Source organism: Hippocampus bargibanti, linkage group LG14 (genome assembly GCF_051943395.1).
Source record: "Hippocampus bargibanti isolate YZ-2025 linkage group LG14, ASM5194339v1, whole genome shotgun sequence".
In the NCBI taxonomy this organism is placed as follows: Eukaryota; Metazoa; Chordata; class Actinopteri; order Syngnathiformes; family Syngnathidae; genus Hippocampus; species Hippocampus bargibanti.
Window position 1 is genome coordinate 13125880 of NC_142747.1, and position 25918 is coordinate 13151797.

Genomic DNA, 25918 nt, shown 5'->3' on the forward strand with positions numbered 1-25918 from the left:
ACGTCTAATGAAAAGAAGTATTTCAATAAGATGTTCAATCACGTGCAATATATGAGATTGCATCAATTCTTCCCAAATGGATTCATCCTAAAAAAATTGGGTGAAAGGTGAAAGCGACCAATATAATGACAAGAAGACTATAGGAACAAAACAGAAGACAATTTCAGCAAGGGATGACACAAAGGGGAAAGCAGAATCGTGCGAATGGGAGAAAAAGAAAATGTGCGAAGATGAGGTGCAGGTACAAAGAAGGTTTGCAAGAAGGGGTGGTGGAAAAAAAGTGGCTCCGGTTGTATCAGAGCAGCCGTGTGTGAAAACACACTCTATAGTCCTGTCGCCTCACCGCTTAATGAGGAGAACCCCTTTGCGGTGAAACATACACACACACACACACACACACACACACACACACACACACACACACACACACACACACACACACACACAATTTACTTTGCATGCACATACTGCAGACACCAAAATGCTCAAGGAACCTTATTTTCAGGTTTTCTTGGCAGGTAAGAGAGCAATAATGCGGTCGGATGGAAACCGTCAGTCACAGATGAAAAGGGACCACATTTCGCTCTCCTCCCTTCTCCATCTTCTTTGCCGACTATGTGGACCCCATCCTCATCTTGTCCCTTGCTTTTAGCACTTTCATATGTTCTCATTATTGCTATTTTCCTACCTGCTCTGTGCTTGAGCTCTTTTTTTGCAACATTTTTCTGAATTCATTCACTGCCAGACGATGTGCAAAAATGCGTCGACTCCACAGTGCCACGGTTTTTGTCATTGTCATTTGAATTCTAGGACCCACAGAATATTGAGTTGTAGTACTACATAAACATTAAATGCAGCGTAAGAAACTTTAGACTCCCTTCTTTCATCAGAAAAAAAGAGTTCATTCCTAAATATTATGGGTCTGGAGTTATATGAGCTTGAAATGAGGGCAACTGTCCAAAATATAATTCTATACATACATATTGGTTTATATAGCGCTTGAACAACAGCTAAAGCTGGAACAAAGTGCAAACATGGAAAGAAAGGAAATGCTGCCCCCTTGTGGAAAAGAAAAAAAACATTGCCAGAGGACATGGCCAGCGCTTTACCGGCACCCAAGCATGAAAAAAAAACAAAACCCGGACAAATTTGAGAATGGCGCTTTATGTCATATTTTGAATTCCAAATAAATTCATGAATGACAGTGAATGAGTTAATCTGCTCTACAGTACATGCAAAAACTTGATTTGAATTCTGTTTTGAAATGTATCTGACTGTATCTCTTTGTCCAATGCAGCCATTATGCATTACTCAACTCTATGCAGCGCACACACACACACACACACACACACACACACACACACACACACACACACACACACACACACACACACACACACACACACACACACACACACACACACACACACACACACACACACACACACACACACACACACACGTATACGCATGCACACACATCTTTGGGAGTTACGCAACCTGCTGGTCGTGTGCGCGTGTGTGTTTTCATGCGGAAAATGTATGAGTGTCGAATACAAGTCCGTGCAGAGATGACATCGCAAAGAAAGGGAGATAGACACAGGCTTGGTGCCTAGTAAATGTTGATCTATGGCTACTTAAAGGACAACTGACGTCACTTTTTTGTTCTTTAACTGACATCAGAAAAACGTTTTATAGCATCTAAAATACCCAAAACACGCAGTATGATATTTTTAGTCAAATGCAAAACACCAATAAAAATGACTTAAAGTGTCCAAAATCTGCAAAAAATTGACCTGCGAATTGGGCATTTTCAGAAAGTCCCGCCCCCAGTTCGTGACGTCACGCAAAGACGTCTTGCATTGCTAGTGAATCAAAAAAATGGCTTCAGATTCGGAGAATATGCTTTCTTGTTACACATCCAGTTGTGAATATGATTCAAATAGTTCTGAAGAGGAAAGCCTACATGTTTGCAATCGATTAAAGAATTTATTTGTGCCATTTTGGGGGGAAATCTTTCACCCAAAAAAAGAGGCACAAAATGGCGACCTCCTGTGGCCACCTCTGTTTCCACAGTCTGATAAATTCCTTATATGGTGCTTGGATGCCCTCTTCTGGCCTTCTGGCGGCTTTTGGGTGCAACACGAGGTCCCCAGACCAAACAGGTACAGCAAAATACATTGACGTGATGGAAGGACTGCTACAATGCGTCTTTTTTTACGGTCAGGGGCGGTCCTTTAGTGACGTCACGTCCGGACTCGTCACCAAGTCAAAAACAAGACTTCCTGAATATTCAGCGCGAGTCTTAAAACGTAAAATATAGCTATATGCGGTGGAATCTTTGGAAAATACGCTCAGTAGAAGTCATTTGAAGCCATTTCACAAATTATGGACACAACTTGTCCGGAGACGTCGGTTGTCCTTTAAAGAGACACCCACAAATTGGTCAAATTCGGCAATCTGCATATGTGAGCTCATTTCATAAATAGCCAAAAATGGGTGCAAAGACAGCACATGCTTCTCAGCTAAGATGCTAAATCTAAATGCTATTGTTCCAGGTAAAATGGCTTTCAATGCAGTCTGGTGGTAGGATCCAGTTGTTTCCGGCTTTTACTCTTCATCTTAACTCATTCACAAATTTATTCGGGAATTGAAAATATGACATAGAGCGTCATTCCCGAATTTGTTTGGGTTTTGTTTTTTCTTGTTTGGGTCTCGATAAAGCGCTGGCCATGGCTTCTGGCAATGTTTTTTTTTTCCACAAGGGGCAGTATTTCCCTTTTTTTAATACCATGTTAGTGCTTTGTTCCAGCTTCCGCTGTTGTTAAAGCGCTATACAAAACAATATGTATGTTTTGCATCGTATTTTGGACAGCCGCCCTCATTTCAATCTCATGTAACTCCAGACCCATATAATTTAGGAATTGACTCTGAGGTTTCTTACACTGCATTGAATGTTTATGTGGTCCTAAAACTCAATATTCTGTGGGTCCTGGAATTTGAATGACAATGACAAAAACCCTGGCACTGGAGTGGACACATTTTTGCACATTGTCAGTGAATGAGTTTACTACAGAAAAATATGACATGGTTATAATAATTTCTGTCACTGTATACCAGCTTCATAAAAAATATCAAGATATGACAAAGAAAGGTAAAGTATTTCGTTTTGTATTCGTGTTTTAACAGATTTCGTGGCTAGCCTTTGCACTTTAATGAGATTCAGTCATAGAGAGACTGCAAACCCAGACGAGATAGCAACAACAGACAACGGTTGTGGGTGAAAAGGGATTTCTAAAGCGAACTTGGGAGTCGCTGTATTCCCTATTTCTGTGTGTGTGCGCGATTAGGGAGAGCAGAATATCCAAACATGGCCGACACAAGTGTGGGACCACAGAACAAGAGGCCAGCAAGCCACAGCACAGCATCTTGAGACAGAATACCAAATGAAGCAGACTCCAATTTTACTCTGCCTTCACCAGCCCAAAGTCTCTGGGGGAACCAATATCATGAATCATGAAGAGATTTTTGTTGTTGTTGTTGTTTTGTTTTCTTCTTCTTAGTTTTTATTTTAGTTTGCTTTTCTCACAGTTGCTCCAGCTCAATCTGCTTCTTCGTCAGTGTCGCTGTAATGTTTTCTCTGTCTGGTGTAGCTTTCTTTTTATGTTATTTTTAATGAACTGAGCTTCCCCTCCATATAATTTGGCTTTGTCCATGCCACTGTGTCTGACTCCCCTCTTCCTTTCTCATTACACATCTCCTATTTCATTCCAGTTTCTCTCTCTCTCTCTCTCTCTCTCTCTCTCTCTCTCTCTCTCTCTCTCTCTCTCTCTCTCTCTCTCTCTCTCTCTCTCTCTCTCTCTCTCTCTCTCTCCATGACTGTCTCATTTTTTTCAATGTACATAACAGCGTAGTCTTTAGGTGGGAGCCTTAGTGGTATCCATGGAAACCACATTGCTAGGCAACAGCGATTTCCTTTCCTCTCCTGCATGAGCCAAGCAGCAGTGGCAACAATCAACAAATCACAGAATACATGAAAAGTTATGAACACATCCATGAAGGGGAGGAATGGGAAATCTTCACCTGGCAAAGGATGATTGGGACATATTCTGCATTTAACTTCTCATCTCATCTCATTTTCCGTACCGCTTATTCCTCATTAGGGTCGCGGGGGTTGCTGGAGCCTATCTCAGCTGTCTTCGGGCACGAGGCGGGGGACACCCTGAATTGGTTGCCAGCTAATCGCAGAGCACACAAAGACATACAACAGTCACTCTCACACTCACACCTAGGGACAATTTGGAGTGGTCAATCTGCCTGCCATGCATGTTTTTGGAGTGTGGGAGGAAACCGGAGGACCCGGAGAAAACCCACGCGGGTCCGGGGAGAACATGCAAACTCCACACAGTGAGGCCGGACCGGGACGCGAACCGGCGACCTCTGCACTGTGAAGCCGGTGTGCTAACCACTTGACTACCGGGCCGCCCTGCATTTAACTTGACTAGGAAATATCCTCAATTATGATTGAAATTAATTCTTAGTTGTCAAAGTTAAGGGTGGCTCATCTGTGAGGGGCGGTGTGTCAGCTGGATGTGGCAGACGTATTGATTCATGTTCAAATTTAATGATGGAAAATTCGCATTCTCATAAACTCTATATATTTTTAATGCTATTTTATTATTATTATTATTATTACAGTAGAGTCTCGTTATATCGATATTCTCAGGAGTTGGAAAAAATATCGATATAACCGGACTATCGATATATCAGATCCTGCGCCAAACTGCATTAATAGATTCCCCACTGGAATACCTTTCTGTTTGATTTTTTTTTTTTTGCCTTAAAAAACTAATTATAAAAATTTGAAATGTCTTTCTGAACTCATTCACTGCATTCCTGAATTTATTTGGGAATTGAAAATATGACGTAGAGCATCGTTCCCAAATTTGTTCGGATTTGGGTTTTTCTTGCTGGGGTGCCAATAAAGTGCTGGCCAAACCTCTGCCAATGTTTTTTCCTTCCACAAGGGGCATCATTTGCCCTTTGTCCATGTTAGCGCTTTGTTACAACTCCAGCTGTTGTTAACACGCCATATTAACCAATATATATGTACTACGCTGTTATGTACATTGAAAATAATTGCAGGGAATTACAGCCATCCTCATTTGAAGCTCATACAACTCCAGACGCACATAATTTAAGAATTAACTCTTTTTTTTCTGATGAAAGAATTGAGTCTAAGGCAGGGGTGTCAAAATCCGGTCCTTAAGGGCAAGTGTCCCTGTTGCAACGCATCTGATTCAAGGGAACAGGCTCAATGGACACACCTTATTCTAATGATCAGATCATTAGCAAGACCAGAGTTTGACACCCCTGGTCTACGGTTTCTTACGCTGCATTAAACGTTGATGTTGTCCTAAAACTCAATATGCATTCCATGGGTCCTGGAATTTGAGTGAAAATGACAAAAACCTTGACACATTTTTGCACATTGTCTGGCAGTGAATGAGTTAATTTGAACCTCCTGTAATAATTTATCACTGCACAAGAACCATCTTAAAATCCTCTCCATATACGATAAAAGAATAATCGGGGAACAAAATCATAAAGAGCCCTCTAAAATGTTAACTCATTAACGGAGAATATGCAAAAGCTCCCTTGACATGAAGCGTTCATAAAGAGGATGCGCATAAAGCCTCAGACTGATAGTAAAAACACACAATAGAATGAATGTTGTTTTGGAGGCAAACAGACAGACAGCAGGACAGAATTATTTATTTTTTTGCCAGATGGGAGGGTGTAAATAGAGTAAAAAGAGAAGCCGGCGTAAGAATAGACACAGAGCAGCCATCTTGTTAGTGATAGCTAGATATGTGGGTTTTGTGGTCTGTAGACCCTGCAAGGGTAGGCCATTTTGAGGATTTACAACAATGACAACGCTGACCTTGACTTTCAAACAACTCTATTATATGTCGAACGCATTGATGTGCGCACATACACAACTCTGTCTATCTGTCGGTAGGGCACAACAGTACGTAAAGCCCTACAATTATATTGTCCGACTCGAGTTGTCTGATGCCAATTTCATTTTCTGTTCACATCAACCAATAGCTACCTTCCTCTTGATTCCAAGTAAACGAATTTTCAGTTGGACAGTAAGCCCATCACCCCATTACCGGACACCCCCCCCCCACCCTGCTCCTCCCATCTGTCTTCTACTCTGAAGTATCACATCGCTGCCAACACATTTTTTCCTTCCATGCAATTCCATTCTTGTCCGCTTCATATTTGGACAATGAGAAACAGAGACCAAAAAAAAAAAACACACATAGCACACCCGCATTTCTAATGGCGAAATGAAGAAAGCAAAGATTCATTTGGATGATGGCTGAAGTGACGCGAGGGAGAACATGTTGAAGAGGATTTGGGGGATGAGAAAAGAGTACAAAAGAAAGTGCGTGCCAACATAAAATGAGAAAAAAAACCAAAAGAGAGAGCAAATTCCAAAAGACCGATACCCAAATATAACTACAAACAGTTTTATGATACTGTATGTAGTGCAATGGATGCTACATACAGTGCCTATAGTGTCCAAACAGCCGGGAAAAAAAATAATTATGTATGTCATGTTATTCTCATTCAATGAAACAATATTAATATTAGTACACCTGGGGTAGTCCATATGGATGGTGCTGTGTCCTCCACTGGACTCACATGACTGGGGAGGCTTAATGATGCGACATATATAGACATGAATGTATGCACGGGTGAACAGTAGACATGTTCACATGACCCCACCCACATTCAGCATATATAGCCTCTAAGCTAAGCTTCCTTGATGCATTTGAAGCAGAGAAGATTGCATTCTCAAAGGCTGAGAGTGTGCATACTGCACATGTGCGTGCATGTGTGTGTGTGTGTGTGTGTGTGTGTGTGTGTGTGTGTGCGTGTGTGTGTGTGTGTGTGTGTGTGTGTGTGTGTGTGTGTGTGTGTGTGTGTGCATGCGTGTGCGTGTGTGATTACTGAATTTGGCAGGCAAGGATATTAAACGATTTAAATTCACACACATACACACCGAGACACCCAAACAGGCAGATATGCTCATGCACACATGCGAGCCCACACTCCTGCATTGATGATGTGCTGGTCTTCTTCTTCTTTTCCTTTCGGCTTTTCCCATCAAGGGGTCGCCACAGCAAATCAGTGTCCTCCATCTTTAGAGGTTTGATCCGCATGTTTGTTTTGGCCCAGCTTTTACGTCGGATGCCCTTCCTGACATAACCCTCTGTATTTATCCGGGCTTGGGACCGGCACAAGAAGACTTATGTCCCTTTGTGGCCACAGAACAAGCAACTCACTCAGTCAAAGGCTCCCAAACACAAAATGGTCATCGGCACAGCAACATTCAAAAAAGCAAAAAGTATACTCACCATTCAGCTCTAATGGTAATCATTACGATACAGTATGCCTATTTTGCTTGATGCAGTGTTTATTTGCATGTGTTTTGTCATCCGTGGAGAGTAAATCAAGTTTTGCGTTTCCTTTGTTAAAGATGTGTTATAATATAACATTAATAATCTTATTTCTGATTTTTTGGGAGTAGTGAGTAGTGATTTTTTCAATCAAAGAAATGTGCCACAGCTCCAAAAAATTAAAAAACACCTAGCTAATGGTCCGCAAAATTCTGAGGTTCAGAATTGTACTTGTAGCTTGAGTGAACATCAACAAACGATGCATGCGTGGGTACGTGGGTTCTCCCAATGTACTTTAGTTTTCTCAAAAATTGTAAAAGTTAGGTTAGGTTCACTGAACATTCTTAAATGACATTGTCATTTGTAGCCCATCTCTCCTGCAGTTGGCAGGGAGAATCGCCAATTTATAAACAACCCTAATAAGAATGAATGAATGAATGAATGAATGAATGAATGAATGGATGGATGCATGGATGGATGCATGGATGGATGAATGACTCCCTGAGTCTTTGAACTCTTCAGACAGGCCAATGTAACATTAAATATTGCCAATCAACTTAGAGGCATGCACCACAATTTGCGCGGGAACTTGTGCCTCATACTGCAGTCATTGGACAGCTCTGGGGCGATTGTGCTTTTTTCGCGCTTGTAATGGGCAGAATTTTCACAGCGGAAAAGTCGGTGCTGTTGGACAGTCTGTGGCTAGATGCACGCAGGCAGGGCTTGAGGAGCCCGCGATGGGAAGAAAGGAGCGTCAGCGCAGGGCGCCGATGCGTATGTGGAACTGTCGTGGCTTGGAATTGAAGTGGATTTACGTGGGAAAGGAGATGTGAGGCAGTCTCTTTTTGTGAATGGATGATACAGCTTCGTGTTTGCTTAGAACATTTTCATTGTAGCATACGTGCACATTTCACCATGACGTCCCTGATCCACTGGTGAAGAGGACGCTTTGATCCTCTCTTATTTCATTTAGAACAAAGAGGCAGAAAGTGCTTAAGATTGAATGACTGTCTTTGTGTTGTCAAATTATTATTATTATTTGTTTTGTTCTTTTGACTTCAAGTTGCAGCCGCGGGAGAGTGGCTGCCTTTCCAGCAGCTCCTGTATTTTGTTTTTCTACTTCTTTCTTTCCTTTCCTCTTCCTTCAATAACTTTGCTGCTGTGAAACGTAAATATCTCCACTGCGCGGCTATTAAAGGCTCATCCAATCCAATCTTTTGCCACCCAATTAGCCACACTGTCACAATCTAATGAGATCCAATACGGGAGTTGCATAAGAATAGCTAGCTAATATTGCTTTGTACATTGAGAAAAGCGAAGTTTCTGGCGTGAGGCAATATAGCAAAATCTTCCGTTCATTTGGATTTACTTTTACCGGAGATAGCCTGACTGCTGTAAAAAACTAATAACAGAAAACAACTGAAAGCTGTGGAGGAAGACCTTCATGTGTCTTTCATCGATTGCTGCCAGGATATCAGATTTGTGTTCATCCAAACCATTTATCACACTAAGTGAGAATAAATATGATTGATGTTTAGTTGATTCCCATTCAAGGTGTTATCATACAAGGTTATTCTTCAATGTTAAAAAAAACGTTACCATAACAAAATGATGCATTAATTGTTAAAATAATGTATGTAATATAATAATGTATGTCTTGTGATTTTATTTTTCATTTAAAAACAGATTGAAAAATACTGCACAACAGTGCTGATCTTTCAATAATAATAGTTTTTAATAGGTGTTATTTGCAAATTGCTACTAATGAAAGTGTGACTTAAAAGTAAATGTCAAAAGTCAATAAATAAATATTTCAATAGACATTTCACTCATTTCTAGTACAGGCCCGCTATTGTGGCCTCCGTGTTTGGTACTTCTCAACTCGAGTCAAGCCCATCTGATTCACGAATAATTGGCAGTCAATTGCAGGGAACAGAGAGGTAAACAATCAAAGGTGGGCATTTTGTGTCGGGCTAATCCACCATTCACACTTGCCAGATAGCAAGAACTTTGAATCTTTAACATGCATTTTTGTGACACGTGAGTGAAAGACTGTCACAGCTTGGAATTGAAGCGGATTCACGTGGGACGGGAGATGTAATGCAATATTTTCTCGTCAATGGATGCTCCAGCTTCATGTTTGATTTCAACATTTACCTTGGAGGAGACGTGCACATTTCACCATAATGTCCCTGATCCACTGGTGAAAAGGACACTTTGATCGTCTCCTCTTTCATCTGGAACTGCTTTATACAACAAATAGAGTGCAGAAAGTGCTTAAGATTGTAAGACTGTTTGTGTCTTTTGTGTTGTGTCACATTATTTGTTATTTTGTTTTTTTGACTTCAAGATGGCACTGCGAGAGCGGCTGTCTTTACAGCAACTCAGTATTTTGCTTTTCTACTTCTTCCTTTCCTTTCCTCTTCCTTTCAGAACTTTGCTGCTGTGAAATGTAAATTTCTCCACTGCGAGACTAATAAAGGCTAATCCAATCCAATCCAAAACTGGTTTCAAATCTAGAACCTCAAAACAATCGTCACGCTCATCACCAAGCTACTGCGCTACAACACAGAACAATGACTCTCATAAATGAAATAAAAAGGAACAATCATGAGCAATCATGACTTACGCTTGTGGTTGTTTTTGCGTTGGAAAGGGAGTGTGTGCCTCTCCGAGTCTTCCTCACCCTCTTCGTCCGCGAGATGTGTGTGAGTGTAATGGTAACTCAAACCTGGGCGGTTCTTGTAGCGCTTTCCACATACTGGAATCCCCAACAAAAAGAACAGAAAAGAAGTGAAACAAAACATACAAAGAAAAGATATGAAGTTGAATTTAGGAATTAAAAAAAACAACAAGGACTGCCATGAGTTCATTACTCACTGTCGCAGACGTAAGGCTTGTCTCTGTCTTCTATAGTAGGTGGCTCTTGCCGCTTTCTCATGCCACCAACCCCATAGGCCTGACACACACACACACACACACACACACACACACACACACACACACACACACACACACACACACACACACACACGAAAAGCACAGAACAGTTTCTACATCACAGTATTCTTAACTTCTTTATAGTTTCCTAGGGAAACGGTAACTATAACGTGGGCTGTGAACAAAATAAGTTTGACACCCTTGTTCGCCATACATGTGCAAATATACATTAAAAGAGTTGAAGAACACACTCATCACTCCATGTATCAACACACAAGCAAATTAGCATTTTAATCATCTGCTCGCAGTGCAAAGTTTCTTTTCTAGCAGGAGGGGACTGATGACACCTAGCAGGGGACCAACAGCTTCAATTAACACGCCGGGTGAAGAAGTGTGTATGTGCATGTCATCACAATCAAGATATGTTGTTAACACTTGATTTTATTCCCACAGGATACCCTCAAAGAGAAGAAAAGGATACCAACTGTGTGGTCCAATCAAAGTTGCAAGAGGAAAAAAAAACGAATAAATCATTCACACTGACAGCCAATGGCAAATTTGAGTCTACTGTAAATTTAACTCAGTCACTGCCATTCCCGAATTCATCAATTTCAAGCTCAGATAACTCCAGACCCATATAACTTAGAAATTGACAATTTATTTCTGATGAAAGAAGAGAGTCTAAGGTTTCTTACACTAAATTGTTTATGTAGTCCTAAAACTCAATATTCTGTGGGTGCTGCAATTTGAGTGAAAATGACAAAAACCCTGGCACTGGACAGGGCATATTTTTGCACATTGTCTGGCAGTGAATGAGTTAATCAAAGGTGCGTGTGGGAGAAAACCGGAATGCGAAGAGAAGTCCCCCTCACGCATTGGGACAACATGCAAGCTCCATTCAAAAAGGTCAAGATTCAAACCCCCATTCACAGTCATGCTGCTTGCATGGTATCAGGTGAGTGAACATTCCATCAGTGACCTAATTTTTCTCTCCAGATTTCTAGCAAAAGAAAATTTGAACACAATTTTTTTATGATCCACCCAAAAAAATGTCAGCAATGGGCTTACCCGTGCTTTGGTACGGTTCTTGCGCTTCGGAACATCTTCTTCCATGTCGTCCATGTCCAGTTCATGAGGGAAATCTCCAACGAGTAATTTCTGTAGGGGAAATAGAAAGCATGGATTAACACAACACAACAATGGGCGCTCGTGCAACCTGTCAAATATGAATGAGTCACGAACACAATGCACAATGAAAACACATGGACTTTATTTTGTCTTTTGTGAACTTTGAAATAATATGAAGATGGGCAACTCTTAGCATAGACAGTGACTAGAAAGTCACTCAGCAGAGGGCATACCTCTGCCAACGTAATTAGCGTGCAAAGTCCAGTGGATGCCTGAGGCGACCAGGCGATTTTGATGCTTACGAAAAAAATGTTTGTTTGTTTTTTTTTTCGGGCTGGACAGTTGGCGACGGTTAATTGATATTTTCCCAAACACCCATCATCCCAGCAGGATGCCCCCAAGCATATGTGTACATATACGATCGTCTTCGACCATTACAGTGTGAAGACAAAAAAATCCTAACTTTATGCCCATCGATCACAGCAGGATGCCATTTCAACATGCTTTATTTTCCCCCCAAAAAATCAACAATTAAGGGGGTGGACTTGTCCTCTTTCGCATTCAAATCAGCATGATTCCAACTTGATCTTGGTTTCACTCCCTGGTGCTTTCTACTATCTTTGTCACAGCTTTATTTCTTGTATATGATACCTGTCCACGTTAAGCGCTTTGTTGCAGCTTCAGCTGTTGTTAAAGCGCTATATATATATATATATATATATATATATATATATATATATATATATATATATATATATATATATATATATATATATATATATATATATGTGTGTATGTGTGTGTGTGTATATATGTGTGTGTGTGTATTGTATAAAGATATATATGTATGTATATTATAAAGATATGTATGTATGGATTGTATAAAGATGAAGAATATCAGAATCAGCAAAAAAAAAAAACCAGACACGCCTTACCTGACACTCACTCATGGGTTCTTCCTCTTTTGTTTCGATCTTCTTGTCCAGCGTATCCCCAGCAAGCATCGACTCCAACACAGGGCCATCGGGAATACCTCCCTCCTTCTTTAATGAGGCCTCGTAGTCTAAAAAAGAGCCATTGTAATAAGAACACGTTCATTCCAACTGATTTACTGACCAGAGAGAAAAATAGCATTATTTTTACTCACAATTCCTCCCAAAATAAAAATTAAAGGACAACCTACGTCACTTTTTTGTTTAACTGACATCCGAACAACGTTTTATAGCATCTAAAATACCCAAAACATGCAGTATGATATTTTTATTCGCCAAGAGGTCTTGCATTGCTGGAGAATCAAAACAATGGCTTCAGATTCGGAGAATATGCTTTCTTGTTACACATCCAGTTATGAATATGATTCAAATAGTTTTGAAGAGGAAAGCATACATGTTTGCAAGTGATTAAAGAATTTATTCCGTGCCATTATGAGGCAACATTGAGGGGAAATGTCTCACCGAAAAAGAGGCACAAAATGGCCACCTCCGTTTCCACAGGCTGATAGATTCCTTATATGGACCTTGGATGCCCTCTTCTGCAACACGAGGTCCCCCAGACCAAACAAGTACAGCAAAATACATTGACGTGATGGAAGGACCGCTACAATGCGTCTTTTTTTTGGTCAGAGGCATTCCTTTAGTGACGTCACGTACGGACTCGTCAACAACTCAAAAACAAGACTTCCTGAATATTCAGCGCCAGTCTTAAAACGTAAAATATAGCTATATGCGATGGAATCTTATTAAAATACGCTCAGTAGAAGTCATTTGAAGCCATTTTACAAATTATGGACACAACTTGTCCGGAGACGTCGGTTGTCCTTTAAAACATACTTTAAATTATGATACACTCCATTTCATTTCCCACTTACCGATTTTGAACTCAATTGGTACAAGCCGTGGATCCTCCAATATATTTAACCGCCTCTTCTTACGCCAGCACCGAGCTGGGTATGTGTACAACTGACCTGGTGCATGACCTAACACTCAAAAGACGGTGTACAGAATACATCACAGTTATTGCACACACACGCTTAAGTTATTTCATATGTGCTTTATAAAATACAAAAAAACAAACAAAAAACAAATAAATAGTAAAATAAACAGACAAATAAACCAATAAGTAAATAAATAAATACATACATCCATACTGTACATACATACCAGTGGTGGGTCGTCAGGGCCTATATGACTTTCTCTGTTGGCCTAAAAATATCTGAATCACAGACTAATGTGAATTATATTTTGTCCATGAATTCTTATTAAATAATGTGTCTTTCAGCTTCCTTTCATTAGTTTTCCCATGTTGCGCCGCTTCCAGATGTGTGTTTTTGTATTTAGGCATTTAACCAATCAATCACATTTCAGCCGTCATTTGTTACCAAGGTCAGAAATCTATCTGGACACCTTCACAATAAGTTCTGCAGGCCCTGGAGTGTAAAAATAAATATCAATGAAACTGTTGCTTTAACCAATCAGATTTCGAGTTGGCAACTCAAGGCCCGCTGGAAGGCGCTGGAAACGTCAGTGTTTTCACGAACTATGGTTGGCTAGTCACATGATTTTGCAATGAAATCCACGGCCCACCACTGATACATATATACATAAACAAATAAATCAACCAATCAATCAATAAATGAATACATACACATTTTAAAATCAATTAGACGCAATTTATATTGTGCTGCTCAGCAATTTGACACAAACACTTGACATAAAATAAAGACAGCTCGACACGCTCGCTCAAACACACACACTCACACACAAGCACGAATAATGTAAGTACTCTCTAAGGAGTAGTTTGTGCCAGTGGCGTATCATCGCCACAGGGGTGTTTATTTCTCTGCCAAAATACACAAATGTTACAGAGAGGTAAGGAAGAGGAGAAGATGGGCCCGAAGGTAGGGAGTAAAGAAGCAAGATTTGAAAGGAAGGAAATGAAAAAAGAGAGGAGCCCAGACAGAAACAAGGAACAACTGAGAGGTTATAAAAATGCTAGGTGGGTGAAATATAAGCCAGTTGTCATCATGTATGTATGAAACAAACACAAGTCCCCCCACCTGGTCCACGGTGGTTTTTCTCCATCCAGATATAACAGTTGCTCTGGGCCACGCCTGTCTGGGAGTCCAGGAAGGGGAGACGCATGGAGCGTTCAGCACACAGACGGGCATTGTAGCTACGACAGTGTTCAATGGCCTCCTTATAGAACTCTTCCCCGAGACTGAGCCACATGAAAGAAAAGGGGAGAAAGAAAAAAAGGGTAACCTTGAAAGATTTTTCCTTTGTCGCTGGCTTAACAATTTCACTTTAAATAACGCAACTTCACAAGATGTTCTCTGCTGAGGAAGCGTTCAAAAGCACACACCTTTTGTTCAAGAATTTCATCATTGTTGCTCGGGTTAACAAGTACAGCCAGTGACAATGTTCCTCATTTTCACATAATTATCACAGTCCTATTTTGGAATTTTCCTTCTCCGAAAGAATGTTTTACTGTGGTTTTATTTTAAATGGTCTCAATTGTTGAGCCAATCTGTGGCGCTGCACAGTCCCCATTAAAGTGCAGTAGATGAAGTAGCAAAGACTTCTCAACAGTAAAAATTCACACAAATGCCACCATGAAGAACACTATTGCACTGTTATGTTTCCATTTAGTGATTTCGTCTGATTAACATTCAGTGCCACGTTGCTCTCTCCCCCCCCCCCCCCCCCCCCCCCCCCCCTCTCTTTCTCTCTCTCACCTGTTCTTGATGACTGCACCTCCAGATTGCCTGTGGGGGAGAGAAGAAGAAACCCGACAGATGCAGTATGAGTTATTTTTCCTCTCGACCCATCCCTCCCCCCCTCCATCCGATTTGACTTTTCACTCCTTCTCCCACTGCCTCGAGCCTTTGGCTTATTTCTGCACTATAGGTAAATCTTTATTTACTTTTACAGTCTCTCGACGTGATTTATTTTGCGTGCACACCTCCCTCTTTATCTTTCTAAAGTTAATCACTTTTCTCTCGTGTCTTCCTGCTGAGCACAAGCGCCAAGGTCACTCAGCTCTGCACACACGCCAGAAACATGACGCACATGGCTACCCAAAGCTTTGGTAACCAAGTGCCACTACTGAAATCACACACTTAGCACAACACGTCATGAGGTACATCTGGCCGGTCTAACAAAAGCAACATGCAAATGTAAACTTATGTTGGTTGGTTTATTGGTCATGTAAAAAAGTCAAAAGTATTTTCCATGACACATTGCGAATGATTGGTCCATTTTCAAAACAAGAACCAACCTCCTTCAATATTCCTGCATCACCTTTTATGCAACAACAACAAACATGAAGCGCCATTGTTTTCAATACTTTAATCACAAGTTTATATACTGTATGGCCAGCCAGCATCTCACTCTCGCACAGCAATCGACCGTGTGATGGCACCACAGGGGGGGGTTGTGAGTCATTTAGCCTCCGAGTCTCTATTCAACATTTTGAATATATATATATATATATATATATATATATATATATATATATATATATATATATGTATGTATATATTTATATATGTATGTGTATGTATGTGTAATGTATGTATATATATATATATATATATATATATATATATATATATATATATATATATATATATATATTGTCTGCTGTATATATATATATATATATATATATATATATATATAAATATATATATATATATATATATATATATATATATATATATATAATATATATATATATATATATATATATAGAGAGAGAGAGAGAGAGATATGTATGTATATGTATATATGTATGTATATATATATCGTCTGCAAAATTCCCAACATGGTAAATCAACACAATAAATAAATAAATAGATGCACAACCAGAAATAAACAAACAAATACACAGATAAACAAATAAATAAATAAACACATAAATTGATAAATAAACAAATAAATAAATGCATAAACAAATGGGTAGATAAAAAAAACAAATTAATACAAGAATAAATAACTTCATAAATGAGCAAAACTAATAAATTAATGAACACATAAATAAAAAAATAAAGAAATCCAAAAATGAAAAAATAAATAGATACTTCAACAAATGAATAAACAAACACATAATAAACTAATAAATAAATAGAAAAACAAACAGATAAATACATACTTAAAGGAATGCATAAATACATAAATAAAGAAATACAAAAATGAAAAAATAAATAGATACTTCAACAAATGAATAAAAAAATAAACACATAATAAACTAATAAATAAATAGAAAAACAAACAGATACATACATACTTAAAGGAATGCATAAATACATAAATAAATAAAGACATAATACATAAATAAATACAAAAATAAACATACCTTAACAAACATTTGGTAAATACCAAAAACTGTGTTTGTTGTTTGTGGTGTTTCGAGAAGAGGGAGCTTGCGACATATCCCTAGTGTAAATTGTTTTATTCCAAATGGGTACAGATTGAATGGTCAGGCAGAACAGAGCAGATGCTGACATTGTGTGTCCGTGGGTAGTATTTTGAAAAGATACAGAAGTAATTCTGCAACCTTTCTGGCCAACCCTGGACATGTGAAATTTAAAGGATGTGATCCGTGCAACAATATATGGGGCAAATCATGGCCATGTTTGTTAATATGTCACTATAAATGAGCTGTTCTCAGTCTGTTGATGAGAATATATCATTACACAGCTGTTCTCGCTTGTGCGTACAGTATGAAACATTTCAGCATTTTACAGCAGCATAGGATACTTTCCAGAGCTCCCTTTGCCAGTGATGGTCCCGTAGAGCAATTTCATGTAAATATGAAGAATGGCCTGTCGCCAAGGGTGTCGTGGTACAGTCGCTTCCCTTGCGACCATCATCAGGTTCAGCTGTGTTGACAATAGATGGATGGATAGATGAGGAATGGCACGTGATAGACAAAACGATGAATTTAAGCCAAAATACTAAAGGGAAACGATCCCCGTAGAGTCATATCTACCTCTTATGAGTAAATCACAATCACCAGTGACATTTTTGTAGTATTTGCCTCTAAAAGACTTGGCATTTAAAGCTTCGCTGCTGACCAAAGTGAAAGACCAGGGAGGGAGAGTGACTGATTGTGGGGAAGGGGGATGGAAGTGAACACATTGAAAATGTAAAACAGTCCACCAAAGAGCTCCCTCCCCATCCAGCAGCTCTTCCGTCACATTTGCCCCTGTTGTCCATACAGCTATTGAAATAACTTCCACGATAATACTGTAAGTTGACAGCTGGAGAAAATAGCTTCCATCAATTTAGGTGCGCACAGTTCTATAATATGGAAATAGGGAAGCTGCTTGTGAGATTGAAAACAACACGAGCCAAGCAGGCGAGAGCGAGGAGAGAAATGCTCCAAAAGAAGCCGGTTTGATTAAAACTGGAAAAGATACGTAGAATATAGATAGCGAAGGGCAAAGGAGATGAAGAAACGTGACAGATGACAGACAGACAAAAAGGATGGAAGCACGATGACCTGTGAAATGCTACTTTGTTTTTCCGGCAAGGGTATTGCTCATAGATTCAGATTTTACGTCTTTAATCGTAAATAAAGCTTGGAGATGGCATAATGGGATACATGAAATCAATCATTCAGATGTGAATGGTTCACCAGCAGAGCAGTGAAGAACAGTCATTTGGGAGCGCTTAAAAAAAATACTGTCGCGACATTTTGCTTTTGGAAAATCTGTTTCCATTTTTTTTTAGGGAAAAGAAAAATATTAATAATATTGACTCTAATGTAAAGTCCATAATGCCGCTTGAAGGACAACCGACGTCACTTTTTTGTTTTTTAACTGACATCAGAAAAACGTTTTATAGCATCTAAAATACCCAAAAAACGCAGTATGATATTTTTAGTCAAATGCAAAACACCAATAAAAATGACTTAAAGTGTTGTTGTTGTTTTCTTGTTGTTTTGACTTCAAGATGCCGCTGCGAGAGTGGTTGCCTTTACAGCAGTTCCTGTATTTTGTTTTTCTACTTCTTCCTTTCCTCTTAGTTTCATCACTTTGTTGCTGTCTAGTCTAATCCAATCCAATAGCGTACATGTACACAGCACCCCTTCAAAGGAACAAGAACATCAGTATCACTTCATTAGTATGAGTCAGCAAAATTATTTTAGAGCTGTTAATTTCGGCCCAATTAATAGTGGCATTAATCTCATGAATGCTACATTTGGCCTTTTATATACTGTCACTTCTTTGCACACCTGCTCTCAGCGAAATAGTTTATATTCACAGCAGCACTGCTGTGGTCCGGCTGGTCTGACAGAGTGCTAAGCGCACACACCACAGATAGACTCATCCAGAAACTGAACTAATCATCATACATTTCAGGAATAAACGGCACAACTGAATTCATTCATTCATTCATTCATTCATTCATTCATTCATTCATTCATTCATTTAACAAAAACATTCAATTGTCTTCAAGCTGTATTTTAATGTCTTCAATTTCCTGGGTTAATTTGGCTAATTGTTTCCCGAAACTCTTCAATTCGATTAAAACTAGATTCAAGCGTGCAGTAATTAACTGGCATTTTGCCTCATGTACACCAAAACGAAGCAAATATTTCCAAATACACTGAAAAATACTTTAAATATTTTTTTGTGTTGCATATGATTAAAATGTGTTCAATTCATACATGTAATTTATCTTTAAGAAAAACATTTTGCCACAGTTAATCATCTGCGACTGATGTACCACTCCAGATTTGAATTGAGTCAATCCAAAGGATCCTTCTTCAATCTAGACGTGACATAAACAGCTTTTCACGATCCAAGGTTACAAACAACACAAAGAACACCTCTCACATGCTCTGTACTGTAAACGTGCATCTGCATAGCCTGACAAGCCCAATATTCTGTAATCAGCATTTGGTTACATTATATGCCTCCTTTAATGTTGCTCATTTTAAAATACATGTCATAAATGAGACAGTGGAATGGCAATTCCTCTCATATAAGTGAAATTATTAACATAATTCTTTCAATGTCAATCACAATCCGGGCATGAATATCTACGTGCAAAGAAAAACAGGTATTCTTAATAAAAATACGTTAAAAAAAAACTGGACTTATGCATTGTAAATAAATAGCACAGCCACCTTATGTGAGTCAAAACAGTTACATATATCAAATATGCTTTTTATACTTTTATATATTTTTATACTTTGCACTATGTATTTTTGTGCAGTTGTACATTTCAGTCTCTTGACATTTTCTTTTGTGCAGAGAATAATTTCTTTAATCTTTTGCCCCTGCCCCCTTTCAATGTTGCTGCTGTATATTGCAAATTTCCCCATTGTGGGACTATTAAAGACTTTCCGATTTTGATTCTGATACATTAGGCCAGTAACTGGACACTTTTTTTGAAAATGCATATATGAAAATGACAGAATTAGTCACTCCACCAGGCCACCCAGAGGACACTTTTGTCTCACTCTCAGGATGAAGTGTCTGTCTGCTTCAGGCCGGTCCAACGTTTCATCTTCCCTTTCTGTCTCTATGACACCCTGCCAACTGTATTTCCTGGTTGGAGCAATTAGCCCTCATTAGAATGCAATATAGAAACGTATAGCTCCCCCTAGTGGTAGTACCTAATCATTGGAGTTAGTTGTTATTTTTTACAGTACTGTACTAGACTAAATAAAAACAGCAGATAGCACGTTTTAGCCGGTGTATTGCATTCTGGTAGAGAGATGAGGACAGTACATTAAAAAAAAAGCCTTCATCGTACTTCTGCCAATCAGACCTAGTCTACACGTGTGGTCCCACACACTTGTTTCACCCATTGCTGTCCACCTTTGCACTTTCTCACAACCACATCCACAAAAAGGTCCACCCCTATTGGCATTTCCTGGCCTAAAAAAGCTTTGTTTGAATGCAGTACGTGTGCACAGTCAAGAAGTAATATCAGGCGGCCTTCTGTTGTGTTCATCCCCTCCCCCCAACTCAGACCTTCCATGCCTGAACTCAACAGATTAAACTATGCAATATCACCAGTACCAATCCGCCACAACCCCTCCTCCCTACCACCTTCAATTCAATTTCTATCTCACTGTCCTCCACTTTCTCACTAGCTGAAATCACTGGTCTCTCTCTTTCCCTTGCCCATTAATATATACCACTCTTGCAGGATGCGAGATGGGGTTCTGGTTTTAGTGCAGCAAATGGCGCGCATACAAAGACCACATTGAATGTTTTGGGTGTGTCTATATGTATATTTGAACAGATTTTAACAAGGCCAAGGATTTGACATTTTTATGGCAAGGGTGTTTATAAGCATGTCTATTGTGTCATGTGTAAGTGTGATGATTTTATTGTGAAAACCAAAAAGGTAATTTTCCTTAAAATGTGCTCAGTTGCATGCACCTCTTTTTTTTCATATCCACACGTGCATGAACAGTCACATTGCTGAGTGTAACTGTCTAGCCCTGTAAATGCATGCATATCTGGTCTTTGTGTGTGGGTGTATACAACACAACGCTATATCTGCAGTGTGTCTTGGTGGCAGTGCATCAGGGTGAGGCAATCTGCCTCTGAGCAGCTCCTTCAGGTGAGATTTATTACCACTGCATTTGGCCTCTGATAATGGCGACGGACTCCTTACCCCCGTATCTGGCCCAGTGTGTGCATGTGAGTATACGGCTTGGTGATTTCTTAGTTTAACCCCCCTCCCCAACCTATGAAAACACATCACCAACAGTAGGAACTCCTCCCCTGTCTGCATCCCTGTTCAGGAGATGCAGTGTTGACTCCGCCCTTAAGAAGTCTTGATTGCAAGGTGCACTGGACCCACGCCAACATTGAGACTCACAAATGACTTAATGGGATTCTCTTATTCTGCAACAGCGCCGCTTTAGCTCGGACAACCAATATGAAGGACAAATTCTTGGATGGAAATCACTCAAGGTCCCAAAGCAGCGAAACTGACTGACTGTCAGTTAGGTAGCACTGGAGAAATAGGTCATAGAGCTAAAAATACTTATCTATGTCTCTCTCTTTCTCTCTATCCCTCTCTCACAACCTTTCCCAATCCTGTCTTCCGAAAAAAAAGAAGCAGAAATAAAATCCAAATAAAGAGGAGATGAAAGGAATAACTTGAGAAAAGAAATACCCTTCAAAAAAACATCAGACCTTAGGCTCGCATGCTCCCTTATGAATAAAGAAGGAGGGAATGTTGTGTGTGTGTGTGTGTGTGTGTGTGTGTGTGTGTGTGTGTGTGTGTGTGTGTGTGTGTGTGTGTGTGTGTGTGTGTGTGTGTGTGCGTGCGTGCGTGCGTGCGTGTGTGTGTGTGTGTGTGTGTGTGTGTGTGTGTGTGTGCGCGTGTGTGTGTGTGTGTGTTCACATGCACGCAGATGAGTGTGTTCAGGAATGAATGGGAGAAAATGAAGACGTCGGAAGGAAAGGCTCCTCATGCTGTGGTCCAGCCATCACACAGTCCTGTTTGCAGACCGAAGTTTATTACACGGAACTCATTATTCACTCAGCTCAGCCGAGCGGGCATTGTAAAAAAAAAATCAATCACAAAGCCTCCCCAGAACTGCTGGCGATACCACAGAACGCTTGCCCATGAGGCCACACAAGAGATGAAATCTTTCATTGAAATTTATAGAAAGAAACATGGATGCGGCCACCATCTTGGGTCATAAAAATGATGCTCAAATGATTTTATTTGAACGTAATGAGGAAAAAGTCTGAGTTGAGAATTCTAGCATCTACTATGAGTCCACAATAAAGAAACTAGGCTCCAGGAGAACCCTAAATAAAAAGAACATCACATTAAAAGAGACTGAACGTGCAAAGATGTTTGATGGTGTTTGGTGCGTGAAAAACAACATGACAAAAGGTGAGCGACAGTCTGGAAATTTGGACAGGCCATTAAAAAAAACGGATGAGAAGGAGTGATGGGTGCAGAATATGATCAAGGAGGTTGGCTTGAATGCGGAAGCGGGTCAGCAGGGGTGATGGCATGAGAGATAGAGAAAGAGAGACAGAGACTGAGAGATTATTTATCTCTAATCCAACCGAGAGAAAGTGAAGCGAATTTTTGGAAAGTCCCCATTAGATTGGAAGAGTCGCTATACCGCTGCGGATTTGTTTTCACACACAAATGAAGCCTCCATCATAGTTGAACACACATACAAGCACACACAAACACAAAATGGCCGGTGTTTCCCAAATTGTTTTATGCCAACTGAATTAATTAGCAAATATGATGGCGTTTCCAGACAAAACTCAACAGAACAGACATTAAAACAAAAAAAATGTGTCAAATAGAGAGGAATCAATGTTACACCCAAATAGACTAACTTTTTGATTGAACTTTTCCGTGTTTATTTCAATTCAGTCTGGCCCGAGTATCGTCATCATCACGTCATATTCCACGTTAATCAGACCATTAAATCCACTTGACATCATTGTCACCATGTGACCATATCAGAGAGAAGGGTAGAAAAAAAAACAATCCCAAACCATCTCTATTCAAATCGGTTTGGTGATTACTTTGAGGAGAACACATGCAATTTTTGAGGGAAAACAATAACACACCACAGTGATCCCTCGCTACTTTGCAGTTCTACTATCGCGGTTTCAGTGCATCACGGATTTCAGAGGAAAAAAACGTTCATCATGAAAAAAATGCAGACTGACTCCGTGGTGTAGCTTGATTTGTTCCCAGCGCTGATGTCACCCAATGACAGCAAAACATCTCATGGTTGACAGCCATGTGGATTGGCTGTGCATCTTCTAAGCACCGCCCAGCTTCCCCCTCTGTATTGTTATTATTATATAACTCTACTTCACGGATTTTCGTCTATCACGTGTGGTCCTGGTCCCCAATTACGAAAAACGAGGGATTACTGTAATGGCTTTCTGCTGCATGTCAAGTGCTCTTTAACCCTTATATTATGTTAATAGGTCAATTTTACTCGTTTTCCTGTTGACTAAAGCACTGGACATCCTTTCCTTCTACTTTCTTCAAAACAGTTCTAAAATATCTCAATGGGCTAGAAAGTGTGTTGTCTCTCTTTTCGAGTGTGTTTTTAAGATCTCAGAAACAGTTGTTGCTGATGTCACCCATTATTTGGCTGTTTTACGTGGATTTTTACATATGGGTAAAAATCACCCACATGAGTCATTCATGGATGCTTGCATCACGCAGACATATCCAATGCCAAAATGTCACAACCTTTGCAAACGTGGTGAGCAAATCAACTTTAGTTAGAGTTTAAAAAAAAGAGAATACTGAAGCCATTGCGTGTTCGACTATTACCTCTCAAAGCAACCCCGACATATTGATGCTTATCTGCCACCTTTTTGGCCGAGTGCCTAAGCGGGTAGCAGGCGTCTGCATTCCGCTGCAGCCAGCCACAGCAGAACAAAAAGACACAGCATTGTAAAAAAAAAAATGCTGCCTCAAAGGAACTTTAATCTCCTGGAGCACGCCATGGTGGAATTAAACATACGCCAAATTGCAGTATAAACGCAGGACGTGGAGTTGCAATTAGGCTCCGATCGCTGATTTAATTACAATTAAACGAAATATTCTGCCAGTGCCCTGAAGCCGTTCTGCTATACAGCTTCGGGCTTCCAACCTGTTTCTTCTCTCTGCCCAGACAGGTCGTGTCAAGCTATCTAAACTGTCTGCCTTTCTCTAACCTGCCTCTGACCGTGATCTTGGGGACATACCGGGTCACTCAATTCCAAACCCGGCATTCCTGCATGCTCCTTGCACTCATGCACGCTGTTCCTGGCTCGGGGAGGAAATGATCACGCCGCTTTCACAAACCAACCCGTGGCGCAGATAGGCAACTTTTCTGCATTTTTATTGTCTTTTGTCGATTTGTGCTGGGTGCGCGGCATGCACGGAGGTGTTGATGATGGTTCTAATGGAGCAATGGTCAATTCATTCACACTGACAACGTTAAAAAAGAGCATCAATGCGAATGCGCCGTACTTACGATTTGAGGTGGCTCTGTACCGCTGTGGCCATTTTGCTGTAGTATGATAGAATGCAACGCTGCGGCGCCCGGTATTGTACATGTAATGTAGCAGCTATTTCAATTTCATTCATTCTCTGGGGCTGCGGCTGGAACGGGCAGCCAATGGGAGACGGGAGCGCATGCGACAGCAGAGGGGAAGTGTAGTTTTTTACGTGTGTCAACACCAAACATGTCCACGAGCGACGCACTACAAGTACCAGAGTGGGTAGCGAATCCAGGGGGTGCTCCGGTACCGCCTTGGATCTGAAAGGGCAAAACCACCGATCCAGAGCCGAATGATTGACCACATGCGGTTAATACTGAGGCGGCTTATATGACTGAGTCACAGTGGTACATTGACGCCTTTCTATGAATGTTTACATTTACAAAGTTGCCATAAAAGTTCGTGATAATTGATACATGATCGACAAATTTAAATAGACACAAAAATAAATAAACTATCGGTATGCATAGATTGCATTCCGAAATGAAGTTGCATTGTATCCATAATATTATTGTTGGGGTTTTGCAACGATAGGCTTTAATGATTCATACATCTGGAGTATTGAGGGAAAGGAAAGATTAATTTTGATGTTCATGATAGGCTGAGACTTCCTCTTGCTCGCCGGACGCAATTTCATGTTACATGTTTTCCGCAGATCAGGGTTGAATGTATGACAACTGGTGCCTGTTGAATTATCTTACACTCAGCAACAGTTTGGAATATCACATTAGCTCACCACATAAGATTTACAGAGCAAATGGTCGGAGGTTAGCTGGCAACCATGCAGTTCAGGGTGTCCCCCGTCTACTGCCCCGAGAGAGCTGCAATGGGCTCCAGGACTCCTCTCCCCGTCCGACCATTGTGAAGACAAATCGGATATGATAATGAATGAATAAACACATGAAGGAATGCTAAATTGTTGAAAAAGCTGTCTAAATATGTTCGTTTTTTTGACTCAGGCAAATCAAGACTTTTCAGTCCAAGGTCAAGATCAACCTACGATCATATCTATCTATCTATCTATCTATCTATCTATCTATCTATCTATCTATCTATCTATCTATCTATCTATCTATCTATCTATCTATCTATCTATCTATCTATCTATCTATCTATCTATCTATCTATCTATCTATTATTATTATTATTATTAATCAGAATCAGCTGGAGCCTATGCCAGCTGTCTTCGGGCACGGAGGCGAAAGCCGGCATCAAACTCACAACCTCGCGCACTGGACCACCGTGCCGTCCACTTGAAACCAAAGACTAAACTTTGCATATGTGTAACGCTGACTTTCAGCCACTCGGTGGCGCACACGGACCAGGAAGTGAAAACGTCATCCACTGCGTCCCCATTGGC

General features: G+C 40.1%; 1 protein-coding gene and 1 long non-coding RNA gene across 3 annotated transcripts in view; one reads left to right on the forward strand and one right to left on the reverse strand.

The window, feature by feature from the left end:
* The window catches only part of LOC148888380 (uncharacterized), a 28290-nt gene extending 17152 nt beyond the window's left edge, over positions 1 to 11138 (forward strand). Inside the window, exon 3 of the long non-coding RNA XR_016117198.1 lies at positions 10866 to 11138. This is a non-coding gene — a long non-coding RNA (uncharacterized LOC148888380). The remainder of the gene's footprint in view (positions 1 to 10865) is intronic.
* The window catches only part of dpf1 (double PHD fingers 1), a 37596-nt gene extending 12950 nt beyond the window's left edge, over positions 1 to 24646 (reverse strand). For both annotated transcript variants that reach the window (XM_089014194.1, XM_089014193.1), the window contains exons 1-8: positions 24534 to 24646; positions 15274 to 15303; positions 14596 to 14756; positions 13408 to 13515; positions 12476 to 12603; positions 11481 to 11570; positions 10353 to 10431; positions 10102 to 10233 (exon numbers count right to left, since the gene is read on the reverse strand). In XM_089014194.1, the coding sequence (XP_088870320.1) occupies positions 10102 to 10233; positions 10353 to 10431; positions 11481 to 11570; positions 12476 to 12603; positions 13408 to 13515; positions 14596 to 14756; positions 15274 to 15303; positions 24534 to 24646 (841 nt within the window). The remainder of the gene's footprint in view (positions 1 to 10101; positions 10234 to 10352; positions 10432 to 11480; positions 11571 to 12475; positions 12604 to 13407; positions 13516 to 14595; positions 14757 to 15273; positions 15304 to 24533) is intronic.
* Between the last annotated feature and the right edge of the window lie 1272 nt (positions 24647 to 25918).